Source organism: Apis dorsata, unplaced genomic scaffold (assembly GCF_000469605.1).
Source record: "Apis dorsata unplaced genomic scaffold, Apis dorsata 1.3 scaffold_132, whole genome shotgun sequence".
In the NCBI taxonomy this organism is placed as follows: domain Eukaryota; kingdom Metazoa; phylum Arthropoda; class Insecta; order Hymenoptera; family Apidae; genus Apis; species Apis dorsata.
In genome coordinates this window covers 775,062-789,590 of record NW_006263425.1, presented here as the reverse complement: position 1 = coordinate 789,590, position 14,529 = coordinate 775,062, and the positions used below count along the sequence as shown (strand labels likewise).

General features: G+C 26.0%; 2 protein-coding genes across 9 annotated transcripts in view; both read right to left on the bottom strand.

The window, feature by feature from the left end:
* LOC102673897 (dentin sialophosphoprotein-like) overlaps positions 1–9,514 on the bottom strand; it is an 11,885-nt gene extending 2,371 nt beyond the window's left edge. Inside the window, exons 1-10 of one of the 5 annotated variants that reach the window (XM_031509184.1) lie at positions 9,243–9,505; positions 8,183–8,348; positions 4,215–4,254; positions 3,960–4,128; positions 3,644–3,798; positions 3,291–3,377; positions 2,465–2,614; positions 1,883–2,065; positions 1,559–1,699; positions 112–187 (exon numbers count right to left, since the gene is read on the bottom strand). In XM_031509184.1, the coding sequence (XP_031365044.1) occupies positions 112–187; positions 1,559–1,699; positions 1,883–2,065; positions 2,465–2,614; positions 3,291–3,377; positions 3,644–3,798; positions 3,960–4,128; positions 4,215–4,241 (988 nt within the window). In that variant the 5' untranslated portion in view covers positions 4,242–4,254; positions 8,183–8,348; positions 9,243–9,505. Of the gene's footprint in view, positions 1–111; positions 188–1,558; positions 1,700–1,882; positions 2,066–2,464; positions 2,615–3,290; positions 3,378–3,643; positions 3,799–3,959; positions 4,129–4,214; positions 4,255–5,071; positions 5,214–8,182; positions 8,349–8,910; positions 9,193–9,242 lie in introns of those variants that run through there. The other 4 variants (XM_031509183.1, XM_031509185.1, XM_031509186.1 and 1 more) reach the window with 4 other exon arrangements.
* Positions 9,515–11,015: 1,501 nt separating this feature from the next.
* LOC102673511 (microtubule-associated protein RP/EB family member 1) overlaps positions 11,016–14,529 on the bottom strand; it is a 6,364-nt gene continuing 2,850 nt past the window's right edge. The window contains exons 4-8 of one of the 4 annotated variants that reach the window (XM_006613060.2): positions 14,149–14,380; positions 13,789–13,836; positions 13,187–13,275; positions 12,962–13,117; positions 11,016–12,538 (exon numbers count right to left, since the gene is read on the bottom strand). In XM_006613060.2, coding sequence (XP_006613123.1) covers positions 12,470–12,538; positions 12,962–13,117; positions 13,187–13,275; positions 13,789–13,836; positions 14,149–14,380 — 594 coding nt within the window. In that variant the 3' untranslated portion in view covers positions 11,016–12,469. Of the gene's footprint in view, positions 12,539–12,961; positions 13,118–13,186; positions 13,276–13,788; positions 13,837–14,148; positions 14,409–14,529 lie in introns of all 4 variants that reach the window. The other 3 variants (XM_031509187.1, XM_006613062.2, XM_006613061.1) reach the window with 3 other exon arrangements.

Below are 14,529 nucleotides of genomic sequence, written 5' to 3'. Positions count from 1 at the left end.
GGGAAGTGCAATTGTTCCGGTGAACTACTCGGCCAGCCGATAGCCGTGGCTCGTGTAAAGTCGTTTCGTAGTCCTCGTCGAATTCCTTTGCCGACGAATACACGGACTCACCAGAACTGTCCACGCTCTCGAGTTTCTCGCCATCCTTCGTTTCCTTGTCCTTCATCGATTTCGCTATCTGCAATTTCTAAATAGAAAGAACACGTGTTGTATAAAGTGTCGAGAAAGAGACAAAGACTATTAAATGTTTAATAAATTTAATTAATGGTCGATTAATCATGAGACAGAAATTTTTGGATGGAACTTTTGATCTGTGTATTTCTTTTTTGAGAATTTTTTGAATTGAATTTAAGAGAAAATCGTAAGCGAATTATATGTTAAGTATATGAAAAATTGTTAAAAATATTTTTCATTGAGAGTATCTTATTGACGAAAAATAATTCTCGAAAGCAAAATGATTAAAAATATATTTGTTAATAATCTTTTTGCATTAGATAGTGTAAATAGGTGTTCTTTAATTGATGGTATAATCTTGAAAAATTAGAAAAAATAAAAATTCTCGAAAATAAATATATCAGTATTTTGTAAATTAAAATTAATTAACGAATTAAGATTTTTACTTGTTTGTTGTATTGGGTAATGGAGATAAAAAGATAGGATACATTCGCATGTGATAAATTTTATTACTTTTAATTTTAAATTATTAAAAATATTTGAATGTTATATTCTATAGATTACACAGTTTTTTATTATAATCAATCTTCCAATATGCAAAACATATCTATTTTTAAAGAATTGTTTATGTTACAAACGGACTTCGAATTTTATTATTTAAGATCAAAATTCAAACACCGATGAAAAATATTTATTTATATTTTATTAATGATCTATGCTGTTTCTCGTGATAAGATAATTACATGCAATAATTTTTTCTCTTAAAATAACGTATGTAAAAATTACGTATATCGTGTATATTTATATACGATCAACTACGCATATGAATTTATCTCCATCATTTCCAGAGTTATTGACGTAAACTTACCAAGTTTTTTTTTTCATTTCTAATTGCTTTCTTGCATATTTATTATGTAATTATTATGCAAATCGCAAATTTTTGTTCTATATTTTTTCTTCTTTTTAATTTTGTTTTTTCTACCCAAACTATCCAATCACTTTTAACAAATTTTAATTATACATCTATAAAAAGGAAATATTTAAATTTCTAGTTACTAAGAAAAAAGAAACGAAATTATTTTTAAAGGATTTTAGTCAAAATTCAAATTTTATGAAATTTTTCAAGATATTTCAATATTGTCGTTTCTTCGTAATAACTTTATTCCATACTACGATTCTATTTAAATTTAATAAAAATATTCTTAGTCACATCATCTAATTAAAATCATTATCAAGTTATATAACTATATAAAATAAAAAAAAATATATAAAAAAAATTAGAGCAATTGAAGTCAATTTTTAAAATTTTCTCACAGACATTTCATATCCACATTAAACACGAAAGACATAACGAAAACATGATTATTACGTATATTAATTTTACCAAAGACATTAGCTGGTATGTATCATCCTTCAAGAATTTGTAAGCTTCCCTCTGGATCTCGGTCGTCTCGTTAAATGATATCTCCTTGTCCACGTCGTTTTCGCTGCTCCCTGTGCTTGATTCCATCGAACATTCGGCAATCTGGAAACATCAATCGTCGAATCGCAAAATTTTCTTAAAAAAATTCTCATATTCCAATATTTTCTTCAACTTTGATGACAAATTTTTGTTTCAGAGAGAAAGGTACGCTTCACACTCGAGTCTATGATTTTGATTTTTTTAAAAAGTAATTTTTTTAAAAAGTAATCTTTCAATATTACTTACGTTGAAATCAGAATCGTCCGTGCTGTTCTCCATTGCTAATCTTTCGAGTTTTGTACGAAGTGTCTCGTTATCCGACCCATCGGAACTTTCATCATCTAAGATCTGGGAGAATTTGCGTTTCATTTCGTGGAGTACAGGACTACCGACAGATTCCGTGGTCGATTTCTCTTCTGGTGTTGCTATCTGCGATTTCATTTAAATCTTGAATAAAATATCTTACAATCAATATGAATAATAATAATTGACAATAATAATTAAGTATCGTTAATTTGTGTTAATAGAAACATTGAAAATTACACATTTGAGTTGTTTTCTTTTTTTTTTTTTTTAAAATACTTGCTACGCACACAATTATAAAGAATTACAAAATGAATTGCTCAGATAATTGAAGACAAACACGAATGACCATATACATGATTAATAATCTTCAAATGACTACTTTTAATTGTAATTGAAAATATTCATACTATGAATAATTATAAATAGATGGAATAATTAGGAATAGAAAAAAAAAATTGAAATTATCCTTAATTAGACTTGAAATATCGTAGAAATGATTAATAATTTATTAAAAAGAATTACCGTGTCGAAATCCATTTGACCTACACGAATTTTCATCGGGGGTGGCGAGGGGGATGATTTAGACGTATCCAAACAAGACAAAGTGGACAGAGTCAATCTGATGGATCTGATCAGAGCCTTCTTGGCCTCGATCATCGTCAATCTCTTGTCCTATATCCATCACCGAGACTATTATCGTGCTAATTTTAATTTATGTGTCTAAAGGCTAACCGAGTTGAAAAAAAAGAATGTCTACTCTTTCATTGAGCTCTACGTATAAATAAAGTCGATTATCGAATCTTTAATACTTGACAATTATTAAATATCATTAATAATAATAATAGAATCCGAGATTAAGTCATTCATTTTAATTAATCTTGACCATTATATTTTTATATTATGAAAAGAAATTAATTAAAATTTTTTTGTTATATATTTTATTTTTTATGAAATAAATTTTCTTTGTACTTTAAAAAATTACCATTTTCTTTTTCTTTTTTTTTTTTTGCCAATTAAAAAAAAATCAGATTGATTCGCTATGAATTTTAAATGGGGCATTAATTTCATTTTATTTGAATTAAAAATCGTTGAATGCAACAGAACTCAACGAAAGAGTACAGCAGCACTGTTAAAATCATGCAAATACGCGATTAAAATAAAAAATTTACCTAATGCTAATTTCAATAATAACTATTTATAATAATAAGTAGTTACAAGGAATATAATTTTTTAAGATACGTGCATGTATAAAATTCTTTGCTAATACTACATGGGACATGGAAAAACAAATATTAATAAAGATATATATAAAAATACATGCAATTAGAATTACAAATAGTCGATTTACCTTGGGACACGTTATTCTGCGCCTCGCTTTTACTGCCTTTACGTTTATTGCTCTTAATCGTCTGCGAGTCTTTTGCACGAATTTTACCTGGAACAAATTTTTTTTTTATATTAAATTTTAATTGCACAAATCTTACATTTTTTACTTTCGATACGATTCGTTTAGCATATAAAAAAATAGAATTAAAATATATTTTTTAAAAAATTAAAATAAAAAATAAAATTTAATACGCTTTGTAATAATCTATCGTTGAATTTATCGTATGAAAAAGAGTATTGAAAAGTTTATGATTTAATTATAAAATATTTTAATCGACGTCATGACATTAAAATATAAGAAATAACGTAGCATACCATTCCACTTGGTCGTATTCGTGGATAGCCCAAAATAAAAGCACCCACGTTGAGCCCACATCTGATGATTCGAAGTATCACTAATCCTGGCAGAAAGAGAAGCCATGGCAAAGGTCTCACGAGCTCTATTCTCCCAAATACTTTACCATTCTCCTCTGTTTGCCATAAATATAAAAAAAGTCCATGGATTTAAATCAAACGAATTAATTTTCAAATTTTTAAAATCAAATGGTTAAAAATTAATTTAAATGACTTCGTGACTTATTATTAGATCATTAACGAGTTAGAATAATTTTTAAAAATTATTCAAATATACCAGCTGCGATTTCATGAGCAGGTAAGCTCCATTGCGTGGATTTTTCCACGACCCATAAAAACGAGTCGATGAATTTAAACAATGCTTGGCCTATGGAAGTTTGCGACACGGTGATAATCACGGATTCTATCCATCTTGTAATTCCTTCTGATTCTTTCCTGGATGTTGTCTGCAGAAAATAAGAAATGAAATTATTTTTATTTTCTTTCCATTTTTCTTTCTGTTTAAATGTACATAGTGATGCCCATTACTTACGGCTACCGAATTTCTTTCATTCTCCATGGTTAAATTTGATCTGAAAATCGTATAAAATTCGTTATTGAATAAAATTAACTTAATTTTAAATTTAAAAGGAAGAATCGAAGCGTAGAAATTTCCATTTTTATAATTGTATAAAAGGATTTGCATAATGTTCTTATCTAACATGTTATACACAATGTCAAATAGTCATCGTCAAACAATACTATGTTAATTTATGCAAAGGATTGTTAAACAATTAGTAAAAATTTACTTCAAACACACATAACATTTCTTTTCTCTTGATAATTATTTGACATTTGATTCATTCTCTAAATCTCTTGAAAACCATAATTTTTTAATTTATTCCTCAGCAATGAATATCTATTAATTTTAGAGCCACGAGATATTATTTTTAACTTCTTAACTCATACATTATTTTTATCTTTCATTTTGTGTCTTTTACCTTTTAATTTTATATTTTTTTTTATTTTTTATTTCAGCAAATCTTTTCTCTATATACTCTATATTATATCTTATTATGAATTATATACACACATTTGACAAGTACGTATCTACCCATGTACAAAATAAAATATTGCAAGTGATCAAATAATTATTATTGAATAAAACAAATAAGTCATAAATTATATATTTTCAATTCCACTTAAATAACTCGATAATTTCGAAATATTCACATAATCATTTGAAAGCACAATAAATACACAATTTTCAAATTATCTCGAAATTATCGTCACTTAATAAACGAAGCGTCATTAAAGAAACACCATGTTAACAGGTTTGTTAAACAAGCTGAAAAATATTGATCTCGTTGTACCAAGATTTCGAGAGTAGTAATAGAATTAGATTTATACTTTTGCCTTAAACTTTCGTGACAAAGACACGTTTTCTTATAACACGGAATCACTAATAACATTTTCGAATTTGTTTCTGGAAGTGTGGATGGGTTCACTTGGATGAAATCCTCTTTCATTAATTCGTAATGAGATGGTAATAAATAAACAATAAGAAATGCAATGGTGATAATTCGCTATCTGGAAGGCATGACCTCACATTATCGCGAAAAGAGCTCACAGACTACTATGAGTATGCCTGTTGGAAGATTCGATATTTCGTGGTGAGAAATAAAAAAAAAAAAGCAACCCTTTGTCGTTTACTTAGTAATATAATAGATTTTAATATAATTTATTTTTCGTCTTTCTTTTACGATCCTGTTTAATAACGAAAAAATTTCCGGAAAATTCGATACTTTGTTGAAAATCCTTTGTCATTTGTTCAATAATAAAGTAAATTTTAATACAATTTATTTTTATCGTAGAATTTTTTTCCTTTTTTTTTTGCAAAAGAAAAGGGAACAAAATTTTTGGAAGATTCGATATTTCGTGGTGAGAAATAAAAGAGAAACCCTTTGTCATTTCGCTTAGTAATAGAATAGATTTTAATTTAATTTATTTTTCATTTTCATACTTTTCATTCGCGAAAATTCATGACATTTTCATAATAGAAAAAAATTTGGGATAGAATTTTTATAATGAAATCCATTCAAAAAAATGTAAATATTAAAAATATTAATTCGTTAACTGACATAATACCGATATTCTTATTTCTTTTATTATAATTTAAATATGTTTATTTAGAATTTAAATCAAAGAGGGCAACTGAAATGTCAAAATATAATACAATATAAGTATTATAAATATAATATAATAGAAATAATGAATTAAATCTATATTATATATATTTGAATATTGTAATATTCAAATAAATATTAGATTTTCCTGAAAATTCTTAGAAATATTCTTTTTTTTAAATAATGATTTATTCAATTAAATTTCAATGAATGATTTTTTAAAATAATTATAAACTATTTTATTATTATAGAAATATTTAGATTAACACTGAACATTTTTCATCTTATTATTTTCTTATTATTATTATTATCTTATTATTTTAATTATTATTTTCTTCCTGATTTAATTTTTAATTTTACTTATTTATGTATATATAAATATAATATTAAATAAATTTTTCCTTTCTTTAATTTAAACATTGATCTTCTGCAATTTAAATTTTGTTTGATCAGAACAAAGAAATTTTATTATTTTTATTTCTTGAGAATTCATTAAATTTTAGAGAAATATTTCATAAACAAAAATGTATTTGTTAATTATTATTTTCTATATTTGTGCTTACGGTAATTAATGATTAAATTGTTAGTTTATATATTTAATATTACGAAGTAGAGTTTTAAGTTACTACAAAACAAACATAATATCATGAAAATGAATCTCAAGGTTAATTTGAAAACTAAGATCTAATAATTATTGCAAATAAATTAGTATTAGCATTAAAATATACCAATAAGCAATAGTACAATAACAAATAGATAAAATAAACTTTGAAAAACTTAGATATACACGATGATATTATAAAGGATTAACTAATAAACTTTTAATCCTAATAAATTATAATTTAATCCTAATATATTATAATTTTTCCAAATTTCATAAATAATATGAAATTTAAATAGAAGAAATAATAATGAAGAAATGAAAGATATTGAATAAATCTTTTAAATTCCTTTTCATAATTATAATTAAACTTAAACCTAAGATTTAACATGGAAATTGATTGAAAATAAAATTGTAAATCGAAAATTTACATTAACAAAAATATATTTAAAATCAAGGCGATAATCTTGGAATAAAGATCACATGTCTTTTTTTCGTCTTTTGATCTTTTTTTGTCTTAATGATCCAAGATGATTTGTTTTCTGTTGAAATTTTTCGATACTGATACATCATTATGGCACATTATGGTCGCGTGAAATTTTTCTCATCGAAACCTCGCAAATAAACAATAAAGGAAACGATAATTTTGCTATCGAGAAGGCATGACCTGTTGTTATCCGCCATTGTACGACAAAATTCCCATAACGAAAATGTGAAATAAAAATGTTCAGAAATGAAAAAAATAATTTAATAACGAGAGTTACGAGGGTAGGCAAACGATTATTTTTTTGGATTATTGAGGAAAAAAGAGAATAGAAAAATGAACTTTGAAAGAGAAAATATAAAATACGATATCGTGATTGAATATTGTTATATAATTTTATTATTTTTATCAATATTTTAGTGATTATGGTAATCACTATCTACATAGAGATCCATTGATTTCTTTATTTCTTTCTTCAATTAAAAATTTATAATCTAATGAATTTTGTGGAAATTTCAATATTTATAATACATGTATATATTATATTAAATATTATAAATATGTATGTATGACCTTTTATATTACTCTAAAATGATTTTTTTTTGGATAAACTTTAAGTTTACATATGTTTTATAAGAAATCAATATGTAAATTATGTTACATATTAATTATATTTTAGGATAACAATATTCAACACAATATTTATTATTTTTCATAGTTTGTATTTGTTAGTGAAACTCTATTACTAATTGATAAAAATTATTATTTTAACATTATATATAACTATCGTTTTTGTGATTAATTACTTTTTCCTATTAATTCCAGAAACGTTTAATAGAAAGATAAAATACAAAGTAGTTATTTACTAATAATAATATAATTAAAGCAATTAGAGGGATATAAATTTACACGCAGATAAACATAAATATAAACATAAACATTAGTTCAATCACAGATAAATTTAATTCTTTCGATCTTGTAATTTAAAATTTATTAATTTATTATTTCTAGTTATTAGAGAAAATAATTATTTAAAAATTACTTCATTTATAACGTTCCAAAATTGATAAGAACATATTTATCTTATTTATTTATTTAAATGATAATTTTATAGATTATCAAAAAAATAAATTCGACGTTATCTCTTCGAATTTTTTCATATTTTCTTTATATCTAAATATAATTTATATATTGATAAATAATTAACGATTAAATTTAACATATACGTGAAAAATGGTAACGAAACTCACCAAACGATAAACTATAAGGCAAAGTAACTTCCATCAACGCTGTTCGCCAAGCGACTACACAAGAAAGCCTCTCAGAATCCCGTTTTTCTGTTGTTTGGGTCGTCGAGGACAGAATACATTAAACGGTTACCAAATCGAAACGAATCATACGAATTCGAAATTCTCTCTACTCGAAAAATGAAATATATAAATCATTTATTGAAATAATCATTTAATAAAAATCATTTACATTGATTATTATTAAAATTCGATATTGTAAAAATATTATCTTCAATTATTTTAAATATTGGCATTAAAAAGATGAAAAAAATTGACTTAAAAATCTCTTTGTCATTAGAATCAATCGACATCAAATTTGTTAAAACGATTAGTTTTTGTAACAAGAAACGATAAAAAGAATTAAAAAAAGAAAAGAAAGAAAAACACGATCAAAATAATTTCTCAATTCTTAAAGCAATTTTTATCCACGAAAGACATACAAGAGATCAAACAGTATCGAATAAAAAAATGAATTAAACAATTCAATGTGAAATCATTCTTAATCAATTATTAAAATTAAAAAATAAAAAAAAAGGAAAAAAAATAAATTACTGCGATTATTTTCAAACATAAGACAAAACCATCCCTTACTCTCAATCAAGTTTAAATTTAAATTAAATTATTATTAAATTATCATTATTAAAAAAAAATAATTATTCTTCCAACCAAAAGCCCAAAATAAAATTTACCTCAACGATAAACATATCTAGGCTTAATCAACATTAACATCGAACTTTATACCCCATCCGATCCAAGTCACTTCAATCCATCATCCACGAAAGCCTCGCAAACGAGGGTTGAAAGGCGATCGACTCGCGACTGGCGCACGTCATTGACTTGGATCACCAACAAGATGACCGCAGATCATTTTCATAAAAAGCCGCTCTTATGTAACCTCAAGGTTCTCACTTCCTGCCGTAACCGCGAGAAAATCGAACAGAACGACAAATCGAGTAAAACTTATCGAATTTCCAACAGAAGCTTATACATGTATACACATATATACTGTAGCGAATCTTACCTGCTTTAAAAATGGCGGCGATCGAACGCCGGATGGTTCCTTCCAGGAGCTCTTCGCCCCTTTTACGTAACTTGTCGCCTTGTTCTTATGGCCGACTTTTCTTCCTATATTTTCTTCACGCGAGGAGAAATGGTCGCGACACGCACGATCCACCACGGACGACGATCCACTGGAACTCTATTCACGATGGAGGATCGTCATCCGCCGGAACCTTTGGCCCGAGTCGTATCTTCTTCATGATCACGCGCGCTCAGACCAAAGAATTCGCCTGTTTCCGCTGTTTTCGTGGATTTGCACAAAATGAACGAAATTCGATTGCTTTGGTACCGATGTTGGTGTTCTGATGCAACGCGGATGGATGAACACGAAATGATGGTGGTTGATCCATGTGTAGATTGAGGGACGGATGGAATAGATGTTGGAAGAGTTTGAAAATCACTTATTGTTTGATGAAGTTTCTTGAATGAGTTTGTGTGTGATTTGGTCGTGATGATTGGAAAAAGATTTTGCGGATGCGTAGTTGGAATTGTCCTTTAATTTTTTTTGAAGAGAAAGAGTATGATATATGATTCGTTTTTTAAATTGGAAATATAAGAGTATTTGGAAAAGGAAATAAATGAAAATTCTATGACACTAATTCATTTGTACATTTTTCTATTATAAATTTTCAATTTATCAAAAAATTTTTTTAATCGAATTAATATTAAAATATATATCGAAGAAAGATAGGAATACAGAAGTAATCTCTTGAATTGATAACTTTTTGAATGAACTCATTTCGTCAAGTTATATATTTATAAATATATAATTTTAAAATATGATATCTGAAAACTCTTAATCGTAATCATTAATGAAGGATACCTGAGAGAAAAGAATAATTAATATCTTTTTTATTTTATTTATTATAATTCTGTTATTAATAGGAATTTTCATTTTTCACGATGAGTATTTTAAGAAAATTCAAAGATAACGATAAAAAATTATCTCAAAGTGTTTTTTGTTGATTTGCATCGTATTTGTATTTCTTTTACATGGATTCTTTATTCACTTTACAAAATACTCTCATTTCTTTATATTTTTTTAAAGTTTAATATTATAAACGTTAAAATCAGCCTTATAAAATCGTAGCAAGAATGGCAAATGTTTAACTGAAATATAATATGAAGGAACAATTAATTGCAATAAATTGAAAACACATAAATCTATACATATTATAATATAATAATACAAAATTTGAAACATCACAAATTGACTCAGATGTATTTTCAATATATGTGATGATCAAAAATTTTTAGAAAAATATACATCACTTATTATATAATAAACAATTGAAAAATTAAATAATTAAAAATTAATTTGTTCTTAATAATAATAATCTCTGAAAATTTCATAAAAAGTTATACATATAAAGTCATACAATCAGACAATATTGAAAAATAAAAAAATAAAAAAAAAAAGTCATGCAATATTGAATCCTATTAAACATTTATTACCTCATCATTAAAAATTTCAAATTTTTGAAGCACATTCTCGCGATTAATCGCTGTAAACGCACACATAGAGCAATGAACGTAGCGCAAGTTAAAATGCGTCGTGTACTTTTTTCAAAATCGTTGCATATAATTAATACGAGCATTACATTTCATACAATGGAAATAATAATAACAATAATAATCGACGCATTATTTTAATATCTATGATTAATCTTTAAGAGAAAATTTAAAATATCAAATACATAAAATTGTTTCTGTATGGTTTAATTTAAATCCTATGTTTTTTAAAATACACGTGCCAAGCTACATCGCAAACTTAGCAAATAATATGTGTATAATTTTGCTTACTTTTGCTTGCTTGATTTTTATCTCTTTCGCTCGTTATCTTTCACTCATTCTCCGATCATACAATTTTATAAATTTTCTTCGTTAGTTTTTCTTCATTTTTATTTCTATTTATTTATTCATTTATTTTTTTAATTGTTTCATTTGTTGTCTGTTCAAAAGCTAAGCGTTTCTTTGCGCTTGCAACGTAATTTTTTTATCAATTATGTCGTATTACTTTGAGAGATACACTTTGCATTTGCTCTCTAAATAATTCGAGTATTTCGTCTGTAATCTCAAGTTTATCGCTGCTTTTTAAGGCCATTCTCGTTCTGAAAGACGGATCATGGAGATACGAAGATGTTCGCGTATCTACTCGCGTGAAATAAATTACTATCTTTGCAAAAATGAATCAGGCGCATTGATTCAAAATCCAATGTCCAAATCGAACAATCTTTCGCATCTCCAAAATATAGTGGAAACAGAAATGAATATCGTCGTCGTTTCATTTATTCGTAATCATATTATTTCTCGATGATTATTTATATTTTATTTATATTTCCATATTGTGTCGCTCGTTTAGATTTTAAATTGCAATCATTTCTACGAGTTTTACAATTTTTTTATGGAAACATAATGTATGTATTGTTTCATTAAGTTAAAAAAGAAGAAAAAATCGAAGGTATGTATAAAACTTAGGAAATTCAATTTAATGCGTTTCGTGAATCAGTTTTCGACATACATCATATATCGTTTTACATTTATGATCGATGCAAATAAATGTTAACAATGACTTGGAAACAGGTTTGAAACAGTTATACTATAGATTATGCGTTCATACAATCTATAATTTTGGAGAACTACAAGGTACGAAAGGACAAACCGACGAGATTTCATCTATTTATCGATAAAAACAATAGTGCATTTACAAACAAAAAAACACTCACACATTATTGAACATAGTTAACATAAAATTACTGTATAACAAACTGGATTCAGACAACTTGTCAGGTAATCTGCATCCAAAAATATTTGTTCATTTTTTCCTTCGTATTTTGAGATTTGTCGATGTTCAAAGCTCTACCGTTATTTTAATTACGATAAAGAACTATGACAATATATGAACTGCTAATTCTGTTTTCATTCTTAATAATTACTTTTCGTAGAGTACAAGTTATTCAAGTGCATTATTTAACGTACTTTCTATCCTAATTATACGTGCGAATCTTTTAATGAACTCTCGGTGAACGTTTGTAACGAAATGAAGGCGAAAATGCTTAAATAGCTTTACAAAGTAGCTTATCAATTATGCGAAGGGTACTGATACTGGCTCACAAATAGATAATAAACTGAAACGCACTTGGACAATTTGCTGTCGTACTTTTTATAATGATTGTACAAAATGTAAAGTTAATATTCTTCCTCGTCATCGGGCGCGAGACCATCTCCTTCCAATTCTTCTGGTGGTGCAAATCCTTCCTAAATAATTAAAAAAAAAAAAAAAAATAACAAAAACATAATGTAATAGAATTTTGAAATTTGATATTATGGACATAATAGAACCTTTATTCTAGATTTACGATCCAAAAAAATTAAATATAAATTCCTATAAGAATTGTTGTTAGACATGTGCATTATTCTAGAAAAATATATTAACTTTCTATAGTGATTCCAGTTTTTAGTTAATTATCTCGATTATTCAGATTCTCTTAATACTAAAGAAATCTTATTTTATTTTATTTTATAATATTTTCAACGTAATATATTATTGATGCTGACAAATCAAAGAAAAACTAAAATGTAATAGTTTTATTAGATAGTGAGAAAATTTTAAATTTTGAAATCTATTTTCTGAGAATATACAAATTTCAATTGTAAATTTATCGAAATTCTCTCACATACCTCTGTCGCATAAAGGACTTCTAATATTTTTTGGACTATTGGTGGAGGATCTCCGTTATCACAATCTTGGCACATAACTTCGATATCACGTAATTTTCCAAAGTAGAAATCTCTTTCTTTCTCTAATCCTTCCAAAGACATTTTTAATTCCATCACCTGTAAAAAAATTATACAATAAAAATATGAAATTATTTTGTAACAATAATTTGATTTTCCTATGTATACCTGTGCACTGAGTTCTTCAACTTTTCCAGCTTCGCCGCGGTTGCCAACTCCTGTTTTCGCTTGTGGACGATGAGCTGGAGCTTTGGTAACTAAATATAAAATTTGATGTATTATTTTTAAATATCTTATTTTTTTATTAATAATTCTACAAATGCAATATAATTAATATATTTACATATATTACAAATCACAAATAATTATATTCTCTTAATAACAAATATTTTAATATTAAAATTATATTGTATAAATATCTTTACAAATTGTGTAGTTATGTATATTAATTATAAAAACCATAATAATTTATAAAGACAATTGTACAATAGAAAATGACAAAAGGCATGCATTAAAACAATTATGTACAGCACTTATAATTAGCAAATAAGTAAGCAATACTACATAATTTTTCAAACAATTAAATGAAGAATAGACAATTAAAATTATAAATTTTTTTTTACAATTTTGAACTACCTTTCCTGTGTTATTATTTTACAAGAAATTTTTTTCAAATTTATTGGATACCCTTCTCTAAACCTTGAATTATAAAAATCTAAAGAAATAAAAAAAACGAGCATAAAAATATAAAAAAAAACAAAAATAATTACGAGTGTTGTTTAATGTAGGTACGGGAAGATCCGTTGTATGTGTCTTACCTGAAGCGAAATTTTCTTCATATATTACTAGGACTCACAAGCTTATTGTTTTTTTATATATATAGTTTAAATAAAAAAAATTTGCATAGAAAAAAATAAGTAAATATTTGACTATATAGTATATAGCAATTTTTAACTTGTTATTTATAATTGTTATTTTGAAGCAAAACCAGACCATGTTGATTGCAAATTAAAAAAGAAGTCAATGTTAATTTCATGATTATTTTTAAAAATAATTATTTAAGTTATGTTTAAATTTATAAATATAATTTTCAATTTTATAAAAAAAAAAAGTTGTGTGAAATAATGTACCAATACGAGCAGCCGGTTTAGCCGAATTTACATCACGTGGAGTAGTGCGTTTTGTATTAGTGCCATGTGGTGCATTACTTCCACCAGAACCCATGGGCTCTCCTCCTCGCATAGCAAGTGCATCGTATGGTTCTGTTCTCGAGTAGTTTGCATCAAAAAATTTCTTGAACCATTGTAAAAACTCAAAGTTGTCTTGGAACCTGCCTTTCACCAGTTTATCAATTGGAACAATCTGTAAATGATTGCAAAAAAAAAAGCATGTGGAACAAAATATATTAAATAAACAAAATAAAAAATGACCTAATTTTTTATAAAAACTTAAAATATAAAATGAAAGAATTAAATATGTTTAAAAAAAAATAATAAAATAAAAATAACAAG